Genomic DNA, 22,394 nt, shown 5'->3' on the forward strand with positions numbered 1-22,394 from the left:
TATATATATATCGTGTCTCCTCAGATAAACTACAAGCTCCTTGAAGACTGGATTCTTGAATTCTATGAATTATGTACAGTCGTCCATTGTATATAGTAAGTGTCCAGAATATGCTTATTGAGTGACTGTTATCTATTTTTGACATACTATTCAAAAACCTAAGAGTGTTAAAAGGCCAGACCTGGCAAGCTAACCTACCTCAGAACTCAGGAATGAATGCACCCTCATTCCAGCCATTGACTTAACCCCGTATCAGCAACATCAGCATTGAACATCAGCTGTTTCTATCCATGCTCCATTGGTCAACAGATGTATTTAGACCATAGAGACTTTCCTGGGACCCAAGTGCCCTGAGCAATAACCAACGCCACAAATAATACAATATGTATATAGCACTTTACCATTTTACAAGGTAATTTTTCCATCCATTATTTCATTTAGTCCTTTTTCGTTTATTTTATTCATCTATCAACTCCCAGCCAGAGACAGAAATATTGTTATTAGGAAGCAAATGAGCAGCCCGATGAAGTGTTTGACCAAGGTTCCCACTTAGTCAGAGGGTAGAGACAGGACCAGGCACATGTGTGCTCGGTAAGTCATGTGGTGCAGGGAGAAGGGCCTGGGATGAGGGTTGCAAGGAACTGCGTTTGAAACCATGCCCTGTCATTTATAGACTAAACCTCTAGGCAAGTCATTTAACCTTTCCGAGTTTCAGGTCCCCCATGGGTAAAATAGAAGTGACACCACCTACCTCTCAGGGTAGCTGTGAAGATCAAATGAGATGACATTTAGCATGGCACCTCGAATGATCAGTACTTCTCAGCTCCTTTTTCTCTCAGCTAAACACTTTGCAACGAGTCCACCAGTTCCCACAAATGTCTGGGGAGAGCTTTACAGTTTGGATTCCTAGGCCCTACTCCGTATCTACAGGATCACTATCTCTGAGGAGAGGAACCACCTGAATCAGACCGTATCAGGAGCCCAAACTAGTCTAGCTTTTAGATGAAAAGTAGAAGGGAATCAACATTTATTGGAACCTACCTAGCTCGATGCAGTGCTTGAAAAATACATCTGATGCAATTCTTCTCAGTTCACCTGGATGGGGCTTGGTGAAGATGGTTTGAAAAAGTCATATGAAACAACACAGAGACATATATTTTCACCCCTGTAACATTAATTTAGCCAGAGAATTGCTCCTAGGATGTGCAGGAGTTGTCCCCTGGTTTTCTTTCTGGTTCTTGACTTTGAAACCCATTTTGCTTTACTTAAAAAAAGAAACTTCTGGGTCAGTCTAAACTATAGAAATAATAACAGTAATTATAATAGCAGTTATTGTTAACATTTATTGAGTACAGACCCTGTACTAAATGTTTTAGGTATATATCATTTCATTTTATCCTCACAAGAGCCCTGTGAAATGGTTGCTGCAGTATTAACACCTCCCATTAAAAAATGATTTCTGATTTTAAAATAGAGGCTTAGGAGATAGTATCATCCCAGAATAGACAGGGAAAGACACTCGCTCACTAAAGGTGAGGGGAACAAAGAAAGCTGATGCTGAAGTTTATAGAAGGAAATTGTGTGGAGGAAATGGAAGCAAGGAAATTAAGCGTGAATCACGTTCTTTGACCTGAGGACCAGGCAGGACCGAGAAAGAAACAGAACAGAATGAATCCGCCTGACTTTACTGCCATCGCGTGGTGGTCTGATGTATAGACAACTGGTTCACAATTCTGCCTTCACTGTTTCAGTCAGTGAGCCCACTAGACCCTCTGCCGGACACTGGGTGGGGAAATCAGGCCAAGTAAAGCTGAGGACCTGCCCTTGAGACCTTTTTAGAGTCTTGTCTCCCTCTAGAGTCACCAAGCTTGAAGTCACCTTAGGGATCCACTACTCCAGGGGTATGCACCCTCCTCTCATATGGGGAATTTCAGGAAAGACTGAAATGTTTATAAGCACCATTATTTTTTCTATTCAAAATGAAAATAGCTTAGGATTCCATGTGATGTATAGAGTCTCATTACTTTAAGTTCTTCTCTATTTTTAACAGAAGATGGTCAGTGAGAAAACTAGCACTGAATTATAGCTACTGAAATGATAGGGAGGAGGAAGTTAATGGTAGATCAGCTTTCTCATTTTTTACCCCTTACACCTGTTGGGCATTGTTTTCATCAAGCACGTTCATGTAAACTTTGTCATTTCATGGCCAAAACAATCTCTGAAGGTAGATAAAATCATCCTCACTTTAGTCATGGGGAAATAGGTCTAAAGAGCTGAAATCTGTAGGTAGAATCTAAAAAAGCCAAACTCGTAAAAAAACAGAGAATAAAATGGTGGTTATCAGGGGCTGGGGGGTGAGAGAATAGATGTTTAAGGATACAAACATTGCAACAAGTACTAGATAAGCCTTAGAGATCTAATGCACAGTACAGTAAATATAGAAAACAATATTGTATGATAATCACCAAACTTGCTAAGAGACTAGAACATAATTATTCCAACCACTACAAAGAAATTATAATTATGTAATGTAATATAGGTGCTAATGATCACTACAATGGCAATCATATTACAATATATAAATGTATCAAACTAACATGTTGTACAGCTTATATTTATACAATGTTATATACCAAATGTATTTCAATTAAAACACACAAAAACTAAAGAACTGAAATGACTTGGCTATGGTCACACAGTAAGATGGCAACAAAGCCACCCTACAATTTGTTCATTCCACTCAATGCAACATTTAGAGAGTGTCAAAAGTGTGCCAGGCACCAGGGATCTGCAGTTGAATTAAGTTGCTCCCTCACCCACTGATTCCCTCCTCCAGCTTAGCCCAGCTTCTCCTCTGGGTGGAGACTTCTCTCTGTGTAGGCTAGGAGGGCAACTGAAAAACCTTAAGCAACACCTGAGCCATAAGTTTTCCAGAAGGATTGGCTGCCCAGGGCATTCTAGCTGATGTTGCCCAATGAATGAGTTGCTTCTGGCAATCCCTTTGGCCAATCCCTAGCCCCACCCCATGGGTGAGTGATACTAAAAGGCTCCTCTCCTCTGGGAGGGTTGCCTTAAGAAGACTGGTTTATTTCTTCACTATCCTTCTGGTTTTTAAGAACAAAATAAATATGAAATTAGATCAAGGGCCTCACCACAAAGGTAGGTAGGTCACGACAGGGAGTTAGGTAGGTATCTGTGGCCTCTAGTTGTTCATCAGTCTAGTCCAATGCTCTCTATGTAAAAACAGGGAAACCAAGGCTCAGAGTGGGAAAGTGACATGCCCAAGCAAGCTTAGGAAAATTAAAACCCAGCTGTTCTGATACCCAGGCGAGGGCTGTTTCTACCACACTCTGCTGCCCCTCTGTGGACATGAGAATGTATTAAGCTGTTTTATTATGCTCTGGTGAGCACAAGAAAACGTTGTCCATAAAGAAGGAAACTGACAGAGAGGAAAGGTAACAGGAAACGCCTGTAAACTGAACCCATAAAGGCCAAACCCCGAGTCACCATAAAAGGCTTTGAACTGGCAAGAATGAAAGGAAATGATGGGAGAAAAAAGGAAATGGGCCTCTGAGAGAGGAAACACAGGGCACATACACAAGGCCTTTAGGTAGCCTCTGTTGTGGGCCTTTGTCAAGCTGAGTGGGTCCCTCCCTCCCTCCCTCCCAGAAGTCAAGCCTGGGGCATCCTCTCCAAAGAGGCTCTTGAGAACTGGGCTGATTACCTACTAACAACAGGTTACATTTAGTGCAACCTAGTGTGCTAAATATTTTTAGGTGTGTTTTACTTCACTTAATCTTCTCAATAACCTTAGGGAGAAAAATATTTTTATCCACCCCATTAATGGAAATGCAGAGAGGTTGAGTAGTGTGCCCAAAGATGCACAAATAGTAAGTGGCTGGGCTCACATTTGAACCCAGGTCTTTCTACTATTAGCCTGTGCTGTTATTCATCAGGCTATGTACAAGTGGCTCCTTGCTTTTTTCTGAAAACTAAAGTACTGGGGACCTTTTCATTTCAACAACCGGTATCATTATAATGATGATGATACCAGACAACAAATGTTGACTGGTTACTATATACCAAACCCTGTACTAGGTGTTTTGCATGTGTGATGTCATTTGATCCACACAACAACCTCAGGAAGTAGCAATAAGCTCCCAAATGCTGAAAAACTTGTCCAAGGTCACAGAACTAAGGGTGTAGCTATGATAAAGCCCACTCTTACCACTAGGCTATCCTCCCATGGGTTCTTCCCTGGTTCACATTCTTGGTGAGGCCAATTAAAGGCTTGGTGAAGTAACTAGAACGTGGAGTTAAATGCATCAATTTAATGTTGAACCGAGACAGATTCATTTGTGTGGGATCAAGTCCATGAAATCTTTATTTGATGTCTAGAGTTCAATTAACAACCATCAAAACAACTTTCTCAGCTTAAATCTTTCATTTACTTAATCAAATTAAAGTGTGGGAAAGTTGGCACTTGGCTCTTGCTGGGAGCCTTTGTCTGACTTTCCCCTTCTTACTGAATAGGTGATTCATTCAACAAACAGATATTGGATTGCCATTGAGCAACATCTCAGTGTGCGTGAGAGTCAGTGAGCTAGCCCCAAGTCCCTAGTGGGGAATTGAGATAGTCACTGTGCTTATTGGGTCTCAGTAGCTATAAATGAGACCACTGATTGACCTACAAGGTCCCTCCCATTGTAGGTTTCAGTTCAAGTTCATGATTATTGTTTATCTTTTCTCTTTAAAATATTTGATTGTTAATTTCTTATTTTTAATGAGATATAATTGACATATGACATTATATTAATTTCAGGTGTACAATATGTAATGATTCACTATATGCATATATTGTGAAATGATCATGACAATAAGTCTAGTGAATATTCATCACCACACATAGTTATACATTCTTTTCTTACAATGAGAACTTTTAAGATCTACTCTTTTAGCAACTTTCAAATACATAATACAGTATTATTAACTATAGTCACCATGCTGTACATTACATCCCCAGTACTTATATATTTTATAACCAGAAGTTTGTGCCTTTTGACTCCTTTTACCCATTTCACTTAATCCCCACTCTCTGCCTCTGGCAACCACCAACCTATTCTCTGTATCTATGAGTTTGTTTGTTTTTTTTCTTTTGTTGTTGGTTTTTTTTTCAGATCATACAGTATTTGTCTTTGTCTGTCTGACTTATTTCACTTAGCATAATGCCCTCAAGGTCCATCCATGTTGTTGCAAATGGCAAGATTTCCTTGTTTTCTGAGGATGAATAATGTTCCATTGTCTATATATCCACAGTTTCTTTATCCATTCATTCATCAATGGACATGTAGGTTGTTTCCATGTCTTGGCTACTGCAAATAATTCTGCAATGAATATAGGGGTGCATATATCTTTTCGAGTTAGTGCTTTTGTTTTCTTTGGATAAATACCCAGAAGTGGAATTGCTAGATCATCTGGTAGTTCTATTTTTAATTTTTTGAGGAACCTCCATACTGTTTTCCATAGTGGCTGCACCAATTTACATTCCCACCAGCAGTACACAAGTGTTCCCTTTTCCCCACATCCTTTCCAACACTTCTTATTCCTTACATATATACATATTTTAAACATCTTTATTGGAGTATAATTGCTTTACAATGGTGTGTTAGTTTCTGCTTTATAACAAAGTGAATCAGTTATACATATACATATGTCTCCATATCTCTTCCCTCTTGTGTCTCCCTCCCTCCCACCCTCCCTATCCCACCCCTCTAGGTGGTCACAAAGCACCGAGCTGATCTCCCTGTGCTATGCGGCTGCTTCCCACTAGCTATCTATTTTACGTTTGGTAGTGTATATATGTCCATGCCACTCTCTCACTTTGTCACAGCTTACCCTTCCCCTCCCCATATCCTCAAGTCCTTTCTCTAGTAGGTCTGTGTCTTTATTCCCGTCTTGCCCCTAGGTTCTTCATGACCTTTTTTTTTTTTTTTAGATTCCATATATATGTGTTAGCATACGGTATTTATTTTTCTCTTTCTGACTTACTTCACTCTGTATGACAGGCTCTAGGTCCATCCACCTCACTACAAATAACTCAATTTCGTTTCTTTTTATGGCTGAGTAATACTCCATTGTATATATGTGCCACATCTTCTTTATCCATTCATCTGTTGATGGACACTTAGGTTGCTTCCATGTCCTGGCTCTTGTAAATAGAGCTGCAATGAACATTTTGGTACATGACTCTTTTTGAATTATAGTTTTCTCAGGGTATATGCCCAGTAGTGGGATTGCTGGGTCATATGGTAGTTCTATTTTTAGTTTTTTAAGGAACCTCCATATTGTTCTCCATAGTGGCTGTATCAATTTACATTCCCACCAACAGTGCAAGAGGGTTCCCTTTTCTCCACACCCTCTCCAGCATTTATTGTTTGTAGTCTTTTTGATGATAGCCATTCTGACAGGTGTGAGGTGATATCTCACTATGGTTTTCATTTGCATATCTTTGATACTTAGTGATGTTGAGCACCTTTTCATGTACCTGTTGGACATCTGTCATCTGTATGCCTTTTTTTGGAAAAATGTCTATTTGGATCCTCTCACCATTTTTAAATCAGATTGTTTGATTTTTTGCTATGGATTTATATGACTTCTGTATATATTTTGGATATCAGCACCTTATCAGATATATGATTTGCATATATTTTCTTCCATTTGGTAGGTTGCCTTTTCATTTTGTTGATGGTTTCCTTTGCTATGCAAAAGCTGTTTAGTTTGATGTAGTTCCATTTGTTTATTTTTGCTTATGTTGCCTTTGTTTTTGGTGTAAAATCCAAAAAAATCATTGCCAAGATTCATGTCAGGGAGCTTACCACCTATGTTTTCTGCTAGGAGTTTTATGGTTTCAGGTTTTATGTTAAAGTCTTTAATCCATTTTAATTTTTGTGTATGGTGTAAGATAGTGGTCCAGTTTCATTCTTTTGCATGTGGCCATCAAGTTTCCCCAATACCATTTATTGAAGGGACTATCATTTTCCCATTGTATATTCTTGTTTCCTTTGTCATAGATTAATTGACCATATTTGTGTGGGTTTATTTCTGAGCTCTGTATTCTCTTCCACTGATCTATGTGTCTGTTTTTAAGCCCAATACTATACTGTTTTGACTACTATAACTTTGTAATATGGTTTGAAATCAGGAAGTGTGATGCCTCTGGCTTTGTTCTTCGTTCTCAAGATTACTTTGGTTATTTGGGGCCTTTTGTGGTTCCATACAAGTTAATTTCTTCTTTAAATGAAGAAAAAGAAGAAAGAGAGTCAATTACCTAAACTTAACTGATGACTCTTGTGGGTAAGAGCCAGATAAGTGAATTTCTGGCGGGGAGATGTAGAGCAGGCACTGGGGGAGGACTGGGATGGCAGGGGACTTGGAAGATGGACTGAGAGACAGGAGACGAGATCCTAGAAACAGGAGAGGCATTGGAAAGAAGGAGTTCAAACTTTTGGAGGGCAAGGGGTTTGAGATTCCTTTTGCAACTGTAAGTTTTTGTTTTGAGATCTGTATCTTCCCCACCCCCTTCAGATCGTTTATCTGACACTCCCCCAAAAAAACACACACAGTCACCTTCTCTCAGGAAGAGAGACTGAGATAAGACACACATAAGGAGTAGATATCCCAGAAGACCAGAGAGAGGCCCTAGGTAGACTGCATATGATCTTAGAACGTGGAACACAAAAACTTTTCTACACATCTTTATATCTTTCTTCTATGATCAAGTTTTGCTGGGCCATTTAGGTGCCTTTATTAGTGCAAGTCAAATCTAAAGGCACTTTAAAATTTCCCACACATATCCATTCCACTGAGGAACTCTTTGAGAATCCCATCACGTCCAGCCACTGTCTTATTTATTTGTCCTCTGATTATACTAAAAGATTGACAGGGAACTCAGGCTGAGCACAGGTGGTGAGGGTGGGGGGAGACAGGATGCAATACTGGGTACTTTCCATGATGTTTCAGACATTTGTTTCTGAAAACAATAGAGCTAAAGCATATCTTAAGGAAAAAAATTCTCAAATGACTCAAGATACACCCTCACCAATAGAGAGGAAAAAAGTCATTGTAGTACACACAGGACAGTGAATTAGGAGATAAGGCTCTACTCACAGTTCTGCCTTTAACATGCTGTGTGACCTTACACAAATCGCTGTACCTCTCCATATTTCAGGGTTTCCTCATTATAAAATGGGCATACTACCATCTGCTATGTGTGCACTTTCAAGGATCAGATTAGATCATATTCATGAGAACATGTTGCTAATGTGATCCATTGATAAGGTAGAGACCTTACCTTAGAATTATGTGCTCCTGATAACACAATGGTTTTTATAAGCTTGCTTGAAAACAGCTATGTGCCATTAGAAGTATTTAGCTTCTCTAAATTCTCAATGGGGCTCATTTGTGTGTCCGATGCTTATAGGCCTTTGGATATGAAGGAATGTCCTAATAGTTTTATAGATCTAAGAGAATTTTGAAAATCACAGCAAAGCTGAAATATGTGTATAGGAAATCAGTTGAAATCAACTGAAATCTCTGTTCACGGGTCCTGCTCATTGCATCTTCAGTTTGTCAAGGACCTTGCTATTCTGTATCAATCTCTCTCCACTATAGGATCATTACCATCATCATTCAACTATTTGGTCATCTTAGTAAAAGCCTCTCTTCATCCCACATTCTCCTTCAGTTACTACACAGTTTCTCTGCTCTCCTTCATAGCAATAGTTTTTGAAAGAATTGTCGGCACGTACTGCATTCATTTCCTCATCTCACAATACCTCTAATATCTATAAGTCCAAAACTGCTCCTCTGGGTCCCTTCGTCTGGCTGACTCCAATGGCCACTTCTCTATCCTCATCTAGCAACTTGCAGCAGCATTAAACACAATTGACCATGCCCCTTTTTTTTTTTGACATACTCTCTTTCTCTTGGCTTTTGTGACACCACACTCTTCATTTTCTTTACATCTCTCTGGCTACTCCTTCTGAGTCTCCTCAATAGGCACTTTCTTCTCTACAGAGGAGCATAGAGGCTAAGAGCACAGACTCTCAAGCCCTGCTGTCCAAAATGGTAGCCCCTGGTCACATTGTGACTATGACATTTAAATTAATAAAATAAAATAAATTGCATTCATAAAATTAAATACATTAATATTTATTAAAATTTAGATTAATAAAATTAAATTAAAAATTCAGTCCCACAAACCTAACATTTCAACCGCTCACCAACAACACGTGGCTTGTGGCTAACACATTGGACAGCGAGACACAGAATATTTCCATCATTACAGAAACTTCTATTGGATGGTGTTACCTAGACCAGGTTTCTACAATTTGAATCCCAGTTCTGCCACTCTACCAGCTGAGTGACCTTAGGCAAGTTACTTAATCTCACAGACAAATATCCCTGCCCTCATGGAATTTATGCTATTCCTACAATGGAAAAATTAGGGTGTGTCTAAAACATAGGCTGGAGATCTATAAATGTTAATAGCTCTTCAAGAGATATTGATTAGTGGAAAATGCAAAGTCCAAAACAGTATGGATAGCTAGATAGTTAGATAGATACATAATATGATTTTGGTTGGACAAAATAAAGATATGCATAGAAACACATATTTTTACATTTATGAAAAATTCTGGAGAGATACAAAAGGAATGTAATGGTCTCTTTGGGGAATGGTATTGGTGTCAGGAAAAAGACTGACTTTGCATGTTCAACCTTTATGTACTGTTTTATTTTGTCACATACATAAATTACTTTTGATTAAAAATAATAATCTTAAATTTGTATGTATATGAATTGGCATTCTTCTGGTTGTCTATTATTATATAACAAACCACTCCCAGAACATAGCAGCTTAAAACAACAATCATTTTATTATATTTCATATATCTGTCAGTCACAATTTGATCAGGGCTCAGCTGAGTAATACTTCTAGTGCAACTGGCATCAACAAGGGTCATTCAGTGGTATTCATATGGTTAGTGTGGAGGGTCCAGGACTGCTTCACTCACATGTCTGGTGCCTTGGCTGGAAGTTTGGACTCAACTGGGCCTCTCTGTCTCCAAGTATCTCCAGGACTTTCCATGTGGTCTCCAGCAGAGTAGTCAGATTTTTTTATATGATGGCTCAGAGCTCCAAGAAACCAACATGGAAACTACAGGTTCTTTAGAGGTTAGGCCTAGAATAAACTTGATGTTACTTCTGCCATACTGTATTGATTAAAGCAGTTGTAGGTAGGCCAGCCCAGATTCAGAGGATAGAGGGTAGAGATTGACTTGGCCTCTATATGGGAAGAGTATCAAAGCATTTGTGGCTATCTCTAATTTAACACAGATATCAAGATTGCTGTCTTAATACAAGTCATATCTTTGATAATTCAGGCTAGGACTAAAAATCATAACTGTGGATGGTTTAGGATAACTTGACTGGGAAACCTAGGGAAAGAGGAGTTGAAGACATGGGTGTAACCCTTTCATACTGGAGGCTGCAGGAGGCCATTCAAAGTATCAGAGTGAGAAATCTACTTACTCTAAGAATCAACTTCCCTGACTGGCAATGCCCGCTTCTATTGTCCTCCCTATCCCCTTCATCTCTCTCAAGCCACTCAGGGTAAGAAGCTTTGTTCCTCAGGTAGGGTCCATGTCTTTCTTGGCTCTGTGTCTCTCCCTTCCCAAAACACAGAGCACATAGGAGGGTACAGAGCCTACAGCAGAATCAAAGTAATGCCATCATTTGACAGTCTACCCCCCAGTCTACCCCCCAGCACATTCTACTCTGCTGTCTATTAAGGAAGCCCATCATCTATTTTAAGTCAAACACTGTGTTAGCTACTTCAATATACTTTTTCTTATTTCACCGTAACAACAACACTGATATGGGTATTATTAGTATCCCCCATTTTACAGAGAAGGAAACTGAGACATAGATATCAAGTGACTTTACCCCATACAACTACAAAGATGGCAGAGCCTGGATACCAACTGAGATCTTTGACTCCAAACTCTATGATCTTTCAGTATACCATGCTGCCTCTCAAGGAAAAGGGAACAAAGACCTATACACTGGACACTCGATACTTTTCTCCTATTTCATTCATCTATCCTCTTAATATCTAAGGTGTGTGAAGATGCTTCCATACCGCCAGAATCTCCAGGGTATTAAAGAAAGGTCTAAGGAGAAAGGCCGTACTTCTAGCATTTGCATTCCCAAATCTTGGTATTCACAAGCTTGGCATTCCCATCACATCATAAAAGATTTCTTTGTAATTCTACTACAAGTTTTACTGCTGCTCCTAACACCTCTATATTGCAAGGGAACAACTGTTAATAGAGTTGTCATTGTCATGTATGTTTGGGCAGCTGACTAGAACTGGGTCAGGAATGGCACAGGTTATCTCATTTTTTCAGTACTAACCAGAAAGGTGCTAATATACAGGCATGCAATTGGAGAATATGGGCAGCAAATGTGGGCTTCAGAGGAATAAGAGACACAGGGAGTTGGAAGGATGTGACAGTGATTCAAAAAAGGAACTAGGAGGGCTTCACTCAAGCAGGATTCTTCAATTCCTTCACCTCTACAGATTCACAGAACAACACAGTGTCCAGTGCACTAAGGAGAGGGGAGCTAGAGCCCTTAGGCAAATATATGGTGTAGGAGAGAAGGGTAAATAAAGGAGAAGAATGCAGTGGAGAGGGAAATGGTAACCAAAGCGAAAAAAAAAAAAACCTGAGTAAATGAAGGAAGAGAAAAGTAATGATCTTGTGGTAAACACGATTGAAGCCCATCAACTTGGGACAGAGGCAGTCAAACACAAAATTGCCCATTTGGGAACTAGGTCCTTGGAAGTGGTGATTGATTGGTGCAGAAAACTGCCAAACAACTACATGCAAATGACATCTCCAGTTTTTCACTCTGGCATTTTACATTAATCAAAGTACCAACTCATTTTATTAGAAAAATATTATCCTCATACCAAAATCCAACCAACACATCACAAGAAAGAAATCTACAGACTAATATTCCTAATAAATATAGATGCAAAAATCTTTAACAAAATATGGCAAACCGAATCCAGCAACATATAAAATGGATTATACACCATGACCAACTGTGATTTATCCCAAAAATTCAAGGTTGGTTTAACATATGAAAATCAATAAAATACATATGATCATCTCAGTAGGTGTAGAAAAAGCATTTGACAAAATCCAGCACCTTTTCATGATGAATACACTTACACTAGGAATAGATAGAAAGGAACTTTCTCAAACCTAATAAAAGCCATCTATGAAAATAGCCTAGCCAACTTCTTACTTAGTGGTGAAAAACTGGATGCTTTACCCCTAAGATCAGGGATAAGACAAGGATGTTGACTAGAACTCTGACGAGTTCTAGTCAACATTGTCCTAGAGGTTCTAGCCGGGGCAATTACACAAGGAAAAGATTGGAAAGGAACACGTAAAACTCTCTCTCTTCTCAGATCATGTGATCTTGTATATAATAAATCCTAAGTAATCTACTAAAAGTTCATTAGAATTTGTAAAGGAGTTCAGCAAGGTTGCAGGATATAAGGTCAATAAAGAAAAATTATTTGTATTTCTGTACACTAACAATGAGTGATCCAAAAATAAAATTAAGAAAGCAATTCCATTTACAATATAATCAAAACAATAAAATACTTAGGGATATATGTCACCCAACAAATTGCAAGGCTTATATAATGAAAACCACAAAATATCATCAAATGAGGTTAAAGATAACCTAACTCACTGGAACATCATCTTGTGTTCATTGGTTGGAAAACTTAATATTGCTAAAGAGGCAATACACTCCAAACTGATCCAATCTCTATCAAAATCCCAGCTGATTTTTTGCAGAAATTGACAAGCTGAACCTAAAATCCACATGGAAATGCAAGGGACCCAGAGTAGCCAAAACAGTCTTCATGACTTTAGATTTGGCAATACTGTATTCCTAGATCTGATACCAAAAGCACAAGCAACAAGAGAAATATTAGATAAAAGTGGATTTCATCAAAATTAAATAATTTTGTATTTCAAAGGATATCATCAAGAAAGTGAAAATACAACCCACAGAATGAGAAAAAGTACTTGCAAGTCATATAACTGAAAGGGGTCTAGTGTCCAGAATACATTAAGAACTCTTACAACTCAACAAAAAAGGGCAAATAACCCAGTGAAAAATCAGCAAAAGATTTGAATAGATATTTCTTCAAAGAATATATAGAAATGGCCAATAAGTAAATGAAAAGATGCTCAACAAAATCGATCATCAGGGAAACACAAATTAAAATCACAATGAGATATCATTTCACACACATTAGGATGGCTATAATTTAATAAATGTAAAATAAGTATTGGTGAAGGTGTTGGAAAATTAGAACCCTTATACATTGCTGATGGAAGTGTAAAATGATGCAGTTTCCAAAGTGATGTTTTCACTTTGGAAAACAGCCTGGAGGGTCCTCAGAAGTCTTAAATATAGAGTCACCATTTGTCCCAGCAATTCCACGCCTACCTAGATACATACCCAAGAGAAATAAAAATATATTTTCATACAAAAATGTGTACACAAATTCTTATAGCAGTATTATTCATAATATCCCCAAAGTAGAAAAACCCAAGTATCCATCAACTGATGAGTGGATAAAATATGTTATATCTATACAATGGAGAATTATTCAGCCATGAAAGGCAGAAGTACTGATACAAGCTACAACATGGATGAACTTTGAAAACATCATGCTAAGTAAAAGGAGGCAGACACGAAAAGCCACATATTATAATATGATTGCATTTATCTGAAATGTCCAGAACAGGCAAATCTAAATTGATGGTGGTTGCTGGGGCCTGGGTACAGGGAGGAATGAGGAGTGGCTGCTAATGGGTAAGGGGTTTCATTTTGGGGTGATGAAAACATTCTGGAATTGGATAGTGGTGATGATTGCACAACCTTGTGAATATACTAAAACCCACTAATTGTACACTTTAAAAGGGCAAATTTTATGGCATGTGAATTATATGTCAATAAAGCTGTTATTTTAGAAAAGTAGAATTATAGGACTAACAACCCAGCACCTGCCCCCAAGTATTTATTCATTCCTTCACCTATGGCAGAATTATTATATTTACCAGTCAGCTCTGCCCTGAGCCAGGAACACTGAACATGCCGGGGTCTACATTTGTCACGTCTTCTATATAGCCCTTCCGTTATGTTATGTTTGTACAGTAAACAGCTCCTTCCTCCAAAAATGAGTCGGGTGAGACTCAAAAAACAATCTAAGGCCACAGAGAAAAAAGGGAAGTATTGGAGCATAAGCTACAGGGAATGGGTGGCCTCATTGTTCCAAAATCCTCTCCTACAACTGAGAATACTCAAGGAATCCTAGACATTTCTCCTCCTATTCTCTTCCATCATGGTAGGTTGGACAAATATTTTGAAATCTTCCAGGGAGAGTCCAATCTATTCCCAATTCACAATAACGAACTTAAGCCATTCTCAGTGAAGTTGGTAACCATAGAAGAGCCCAGAGCTACTTCTGTCACCCATTTTAATATTTAACACCTCTTGTCATTAACATGCTAGTAACAATGTAAAAATGCCAGTAACAGTTCCCAGTGTTTAACCTAGGTTCCTAATGCATGATGTAAAACAAATTACCTCTTGTTATAACCTCAGTGGGGAGCGAGAAGAGATACTATTGATTTGTATTTGGAAAATAGTGCCTAGAAGGATATACAACAGGGAATAGGATTTATTCAGAGGATGACAGATTAGCAGTCTCCAAGCATTTGGAATCCCTCTATAGGTAGGGTTGTCCCAAATCGGTCACAGGACTCTGGGTAAAACTACATAAAGGGTGTGGAGAGACATGGTTAAAGAAGTAGAATTTATGTTCAACCCTTGTAAATTAGCAAGGCCGCGTAAGTCTGACCAAGCCACCACTTTCCACAAGCTAAGATAGTGAGAGACTCAGGCAAGCACCACGAGCAAGCACAGGCCCCTCCAAGAGCGCTTTGAAAAACAGATTCCCACTGAGCCATCACCGCCATCCTGCACAGGCCACCTTACCTAACTGAAATTGATTGGAGACATTCCCACATGTTTGCATTATCTCCGGGCTATTCCATCCTAAGGGGTATAATGCACAGCCTGAGCTTATCAGCAGTCCTGGAAAAAAAAAAAAAAAAGCATACACACAGGTAGAAAAAATATAACAGGTCTTCTATCATCCCAACATTCCCTCTGGATTAGCTCAGCTCAAATTCTCCCTCCTCCACTCAGAGCTTACCTTTCCCCTTTTACCCTAAATGTCTATGACACTACCAACTCAACAGGATTTCTTTGCTGTGCCATAGGTGGTGAGTTGCAGTAGATAGTAGAGGGGACAACTCACAAAGAAAGGACAGTATTGGGGATTGAGACAGGCCAGTATGCTTTTCACAGCCGAAATGTTTCTGCCAATGACTTACAAAGCTGAATTGGCCTCTCCAACCAGACTCCTCTTCTATCTTGGTCTGATGTACAAAGAATAAAAAGGTAGGGGCTGCTACTCTTTCCTACAATTCAGCCTTTTCTAAGAGTCAAGTCAGTCCTTACTAGTCGAAGCTAGGTCATGATTTCTGTAGCTTGAATTCAGCTGCCAGACTGGGATCGACAGACAGCATTCACGTTATCTAGGCTTCTCCCGGTGAGCAGGGCACCAGACTCCCTCTTCCAGAAACACTTCCTTCTTCTGAGAAACCATTCCAGCTTCATGCTAAGCACTCCTACTTTCTTTGGCTTCCAAAACCTTCCACTGTGCCCCTTGCCTTCACCTCCATTTTGTTTAGGTCATTTGGTTACTACAGGGAAAATCTATGTGATCTTAGTGATAACCTTACTCTTCTGACCAGAGATACAAATCTGGGTCTGCTTGCTGACACTGTCTTTTAAGGACAACTGCCTCATCCGCAGCTCTTGTTTACTGCCTAGGTTTACATTTTATAACCTATGACCACCTCTCCCGTGCCTTTGGCGACCATGGATTGAACTAAGCATTGGCATCTGACACAAAAGCAACCAAATTCATTGGCTGGCCAGTAATGGATGACATCATATCGTGCTCTGAAGAGAATAGCTGGGCCAGATTTTTGTTTCTGGAAATTTTAATCAAGAAACACAGATGCTGGACTTCCCTGGTGGCGCAGTGGTTAAGACTCCACACTCCCAATGCAGGGGGCTCAGGTTCGATCCCTGATCAGGGAACTAGATCCCACATGCATGCCGCAACTAAGAGTCGGCACGCCACAACTAAGGAGCCCGCGAGCTGCAACTAAGGAGCCTGCCTGCTGCAACTAAGGAGTCAGCCTGCTGCAACTAAGACCCAGTGCAACCAAATAAATAATAAATATTTTTAAAAAAGAAAAGAAACAGAGAAGCTGAGCTACTTAGCAGATGGAGCAGAAGTTAGGAAAAAACACCAGGAGGTAAAATCAAGTGTGTGTCAAGCTAAAGCCAAGTTCAGTCCAAAGTTATGAATAGACATCAATTCTGGGTAAGCTGAGGAAACTGACTGGTAAAAGAAGAGAACACAGTGGCAGGAAGCAGATACATCATGAGGGAAAACTCCATACTGCTCCTGAAAGAGCTAGAGAATCTAGTCCTTCCCAATGGCTTCCCAGTTCCATTTTTCTTATGTTATAATAAGTTCCCTTTTCACTGGAGAACTCAAGCAAGTCTCTGCTGCTTACAGCCAAGAAAGCCTAACTACAAGAACACTATACTTGACTACTACACCAAAGTTCATAGGACAGTCACCCGCCATGAGTGTGGATGCAGAACCTAACACAAAACACAGAGCCTCCACAAAGCAGGTATTTGATTAATGATGACTGGGTGGCATATTTAGAGTTTCCAGAAAGGTTCCAGACAGTGAAAAGCAAGCTGCTCCCGGGACTGCCAGCCTCACCTTCGTTTCTCTTTCCTCACCGAGGAACACTCCATATACACTCTGAACTCTGAGACGCTAATAAGCCCACTTTGCCTTCAGCTGCAGCCTTTTGGAAGATCTCAAAGTACTCGCTAAGCTTGTCAGCAACATGGCAACCAGCTGTTCTCAATACTCAGTGAGGCCAGAGAAAAAGACAGGGACCTAAAGAAAAATCAAGAAAAGTTTAAAGAGAAAAACAGAGAGAACTTTCTGATGGTGCGAGAGGGTTTAGAAACTAAAAGAATGACCAATTAAGGTTAGAAATTCCCTTCAGTGGAATGCTTAAAATTAGAAGACACTCTTATCTGTCTGATAGTCTTAAAGGAAATGAAACTGGTCACTCAAAAGACTTTTCTGGGCTCTGGAATTTATCCAGTGGCAATGGAACAACACTCCTATTTTTTCTCACCACAGATAAACTGAAATCATATGATATGAGGAGGTACGAGCCAGAGTATGTAAGCCCAGAGTATGTACAATGGGTTAAGGACAAAATTGGAAACAAAACCTCAGCCTTTTCCTGCTTTCAGTGTGTACCCTTTGAGAGAAGAGTTAATAAAAAGTGAGCTTTCCCACACAGAGTAGGAAGAAAAGAACACAAGTTTATAAAAGAACAGCAGTTCCATATTCCAACCTCCACATTCAGATCCCTGGGACTGGCATGAGCTCTGACTTCTCAAGCAGGAGCTTGTGCTGGCTAAGTGCCTTTCCTGACATGGCAGGAGGAACCTTTCACCTTTTTCAGCCCCCCTGAAGACAGGGCTTGATTTAAAAGCTGCCTGCTTGGAGCTGTTATCTTGCAATTTTTCACAGGCACCAGGCCAGAGACCAGGAATCTCTGCCCAGGTGTGTGTTTTGCCCCAGCGCATGTGGCTCCGTGCTCTGCCCAACCTGCCCTACCACACCTCCCATCCCCTATCCTCCCTCCTGCCTTTTAGACAGGTGAGCACAGTAGGTTGTAAACATACTTCCTGGAGACATTGGACCTGTAACTGACAGAAGATTCATTACATTTGATCATAGATGGAGAAAGATGTCCTAGAAGACGTATTATTTTAAAATGAAGTCACAGGATAATTTATCCTCAATTATATTTGTCCCCAACAGTTCTAATGAATTTGGGATATGAAGATGTGCTTCAAATAGCAACATAGAAGTCACTTTCCAGTGACAGGCTCTGTCACCTTCTGGAAGACTGGGGGCTTATTTAAAATGTAGATTCTTGAACTTCACCCACAGATATTTGATTCAGTAATTGTAGCCCAGGAATATGCCTTTCAAAAGCACCCTAGTGATGTTGATGCAGCGGGTTCTGGTACCAATACTTAAGAAAAACACCCCTAAAAATATTAAAAGCGGGAGCTCTGGTGGCGGAGAAAACTAGTTTAAATCCCAGCCCTGCCATGTACGAGCTGTAGCCCTGGCTCCTACTTTTCTACATGCCATTCCTAACTACAGGTTTTCCTGCCCCTCCAGACACACATGTCCCTTGGAGAAGTCTGTCCCAACTGCACCTGCCTCTAGAAAGGGAAAGCCCCTTCGAGTGTGGTACCACCCTTACTCCCCCACTGAACATGTGCAGGTGACCAGTGGGCTGCCATCTTCCTTCCCTTCCTCAACTGCTCCTTCCACAAGAATCCCCTATCACAAAACGTACCAAGTGTCCTCCCGAAACACGGTTGCTATAGTTTTCATTCATTGCTCTGACCAAACAGAGGCCTAGAGTTAGACACTTTGCTCGGCTTCAGCCCTTGTGGCAACCTCAACGCCAATACAAACCTTTGGGCGCACAATCTCGGACAGACCTCAGAACCCTCCCTGCTGCTACATCCCAGCTGCCCTCAATCCCCCCCCTGCTGCCAGAATTACTACTTCCCCATATCGCAACAGCTGTATAACCCCCTCCCAACTGCACATTCTCAATTAGGTAGATGCCTAGTCTCTGTCTCCGGGCAGGGAAAGCCTCCTCAACTGGGTGTTATCAACCCCCTTTGTCCACCACAACCTCCCATTCACAAGTGCAACTGTTGGGTGGGCAGCCGTCTTGTTACACGTCACACCCCACTCTCAAATATCTGTCCAAATATGGCTATTTGGTAGTTTGAATTTACTACCCTGAGCAGAAGTCTAGTATGGGTTAATTTGTTATTAACTTGTTCAATGTATTGCTCTTGTAGCAACTTCAACTCAAACATAGTGGAAAATTTATGTCTGCCGTCCAGCTGTATCTCAGCTTTCCCTTCCCAGGGAACCCTCCCACTCAACTCTCCTATTCATTTCACTGCATATTCTCTCTCAGAGTTATAAGACAGTTCGCCTCTGCTAGAGATTTCTAAAGTGCGTCAGGAGAGGCTTCACAGAGAGGCTGCACTTGACCTGGACTTTGAGAGAGAGAGATTTACATGCAGAGATGGAAGAAAACAGAATTTCAGAAAAAAGCAACACCATGAACAAAACTGAGCAGAGGTTTTCAAATGTTAGTGTGTACTGGAATCATGCTGGGAAATGATAAATAACAAATCCAAGAGAGTAGTTAACTTTGCTGTGGGAACAAGGGAATACTATCAGGGTATGAAGGAGATTTCAACAACATTGGTAATATTCTATTTCTTAAGCTGTATGGTGCACATATCTGAAATAGTTCATACTATACTTTCAAAAATAAATCAGCATGAGAGGCCGTGTAAGATGCAGAGTGCCAGGCATCAGTTCCGATTGGGTAGGCTTAGAAAGGCACTAAGGTATCTGCATTTAACAAGCACCCCAGGAAACTTCTTATACAAGTGCTTCACGGACCACTCTGAGAAACATTGTGATAGAATTTCTTCTCCAAACAGAAAAAGAAAAATCAATGACATCAGTGCATAAAGCCCAGGGCTGAGGGTCAGAAACCCTGGACCACAGTCTCTGCTCTGCTTCAAATTTGCTACATGAGTTTTTGTTAGTAGGTTAACTTCTTTAAATACCATTTCCCAAACAGAAAGCCACTTTTATAATTCTTGTTCAGCATGGTAAGGATAAGTTAAATTATGCCTGATGAAACTTTGGAAGACTTTCCAGGAAATGCTTGGTTTCCAGAGAAGATAATGGTTTTTAGAAAACAGCACTCTTTCCTTGAATCAAGTTCTCAGTGATCTGTCTCCAGTGGCAATTTTCATTCAGCTTGAAGCATGTAGCTTTAGGACCTTCCATGGAGAAAATCATTAGTGCCTGTCTGGGTGTGTTGAATTCTATCTGCTTAACCAAAAAAAAAAAAAAAAAAAAAAAAAAAGTCCAGAGTGGTAGTTCTCACTTGGGTTGGGGAAAGGGAACACATCAGAGGCACTGGAGAGATCTTCCAAAACATGCAGCCTTCCACCTGTTGCTGTGTATATCAGTATGGAAAAGAGGATTGGAGAGTTGGGTCCACATTTTTTAAGCCCTCCATGTGATTCTGATACATTCCCTGCTCTAGAAAGATTCTTGGCCTCCCTCAAGGAACCTGATCCAAGATCTTACACTTTTTCTTGCCAAGAGTTCCTTATATTTACTTCTCACCTATTTCTTCTTTGGTTAGCTCTCACTGAAGGTAGAGCATAATTCACAAGCATCTTGCATATGTATACACAGGGGAATGTAAATAATGACCTTGTTCTCAGGGACTGGGAGCCAGCTGGTTAGAAACCTCAGCATCCCCAGGGTTGAAATAATCTCCTGGCCAGATGTTTCCTTCACCGGTTAGAGGAGGGCATGAAGGTCCCAGTGGAAGGCTCTCTGGACCCTACACTTGTCCAGCTGGATCAGCTGCAGGTGGAGCAAATGGGACCCAAGGGTCCCATCAGGTCACCTTGCTGAGTATGACTCAGGCCAGCAGCTCTTTATTTCTTCCTGTCTCTCCCACTTCCCACCACTCATCTCTGTGGGCAGCCGCCAAACTGGGGAACAAACGTCAGGCAGGGGGAGGGAGTAGTTCTTAATGGAGCCTCCATCTCTTCAGTGGTTTGGGGTCTGGCAGAGATAAACCAGACCTGAAAAAAATTGGCTCCTCCCCCTGATGTATTTTGGTTAATGCACTAGCTGCCGAGAAGCAGCCAGGCCTGGAGCAACAAAATCAATTTCCCTCCACTGAACAACAAGCTTAAACTTAACCCTCACAGCTCTTTCTCTTATGTCTTTTATCCACGGAGCTCAAAATGCTGTTCAGGCTTGGCTTTCTGCCACAAGCAAAGCCCATCTCTGAGGAGTGAGACACCAAGATCTCTGAAGAACCTTGGATAATGATTGTATGCCAAGGGGTGCCTAGAAAATATGATACATTCAGGCAGCCTTCACCATTCCTTCACATCTGATGCAACCTTGACAGGCACCAGTTGCTAAAAAGGAAATGAGAATGACACTTAGTTGGCTGGTATTACAGGTGGGGAAGCTGTAGAAATTTAGCAATCTGTCCAATATCCCCAGGGATAACCCTTGTAGCACACCTTGGATCTTGATTCTTTCTATGAGTACTGTCAAATGGCATTTTATTCTTGAACTTTAAAGACCCCTATCTAAGTGTAAACACTGTGACTATGTTCCTATGAGCAATGGTCGATGGCGAATATAAAATAGCAGAATCATATGAGATTAACACGATACTGATGTTTCTATTGCCCCTGTATGATATCTGCTGCTCAGTTAAAGCTCCCCCCAACTCAGTCCCAAGAATGCAGGTGAAAGGTGAGCCTACTTAAGGTTCATTTGTAATATCTGTGGAACCCCCAAAGGGGGATAAAGTCATAGGCTTAAATCAGCCTTAATAACCGGTTCTGTACCATGGTTTTGAAGCGGAAGAGAGAAATTAATCCAACGACTTTCCAATGTGGCCAGAAAATCATTAGTAGCTAAAGAGCGGGAAAATTCAGAGATAAGGGAGGTTAGAATGTGAATTCAAATTTAAAACTTTGTACAATGAGTCTAAGGAAAGAGGGAAACAGAAAACATCACCTTAACTGGCACAACAAAGAGAATCTGGTGCTTTTCGTAAGAAGGCCAAGAAATCATGATACCTTAGCTCAGTGTTTCTCAACCTTGGCGCTACTGACATTTGGGACCAGATACTTCTTTGTTTTCGGGGGTGGGCAGCTGTCTTGTTCTTGTGCATTGTGGGATATTTAACAGCATCCCTCACCTTTATCCACTGATTGTCAGTAGCACCCTCCCCAATTTGTGATAACCAAAAACATCTCAAAGACACTACCAAATGTCCCCTGGTGGGGGATGAGGTATGTAAGAAATCAGCCCCTGTTGAGAAGCACTGTCTTAGCTCATCACTACCATCTCACCCCAAGGCCACATGAATGCAGTCATTGGAGAGAAGAAA

General features: G+C 40.5%; 1 protein-coding gene across 5 annotated transcripts in view; it reads right to left on the minus strand.

Annotated features, from left to right (window-relative positions):
- LHFPL1 (LHFPL tetraspan subfamily member 1) overlaps positions 1-22,394 on the minus strand; it is a 57,503-nt gene that overhangs the window by 25,894 nt on the left and 9,215 nt on the right. For 2 of the 5 annotated variants that reach the window (XM_082445604.1, XM_082445603.1), the window contains one exon: positions 15,154-15,252. In XM_082445604.1, the coding sequence (XP_082301730.1) occupies positions 15,154-15,252 (99 nt within the window). Of the gene's footprint in view, positions 1-956; positions 14,921-15,153; positions 15,253-22,394 lie in introns of those variants that run through there. The other 3 variants (XR_014258549.1, XM_082445605.1, XM_082445606.1) reach the window with 3 other exon arrangements.

Source organism: Balaenoptera physalus, assembly GCF_965194825.1.
Source record: "Balaenoptera physalus genome assembly, chromosome: X".
NCBI lineage: Eukaryota > Metazoa > Chordata > Mammalia > Artiodactyla > Balaenopteridae > Balaenoptera > Balaenoptera physalus.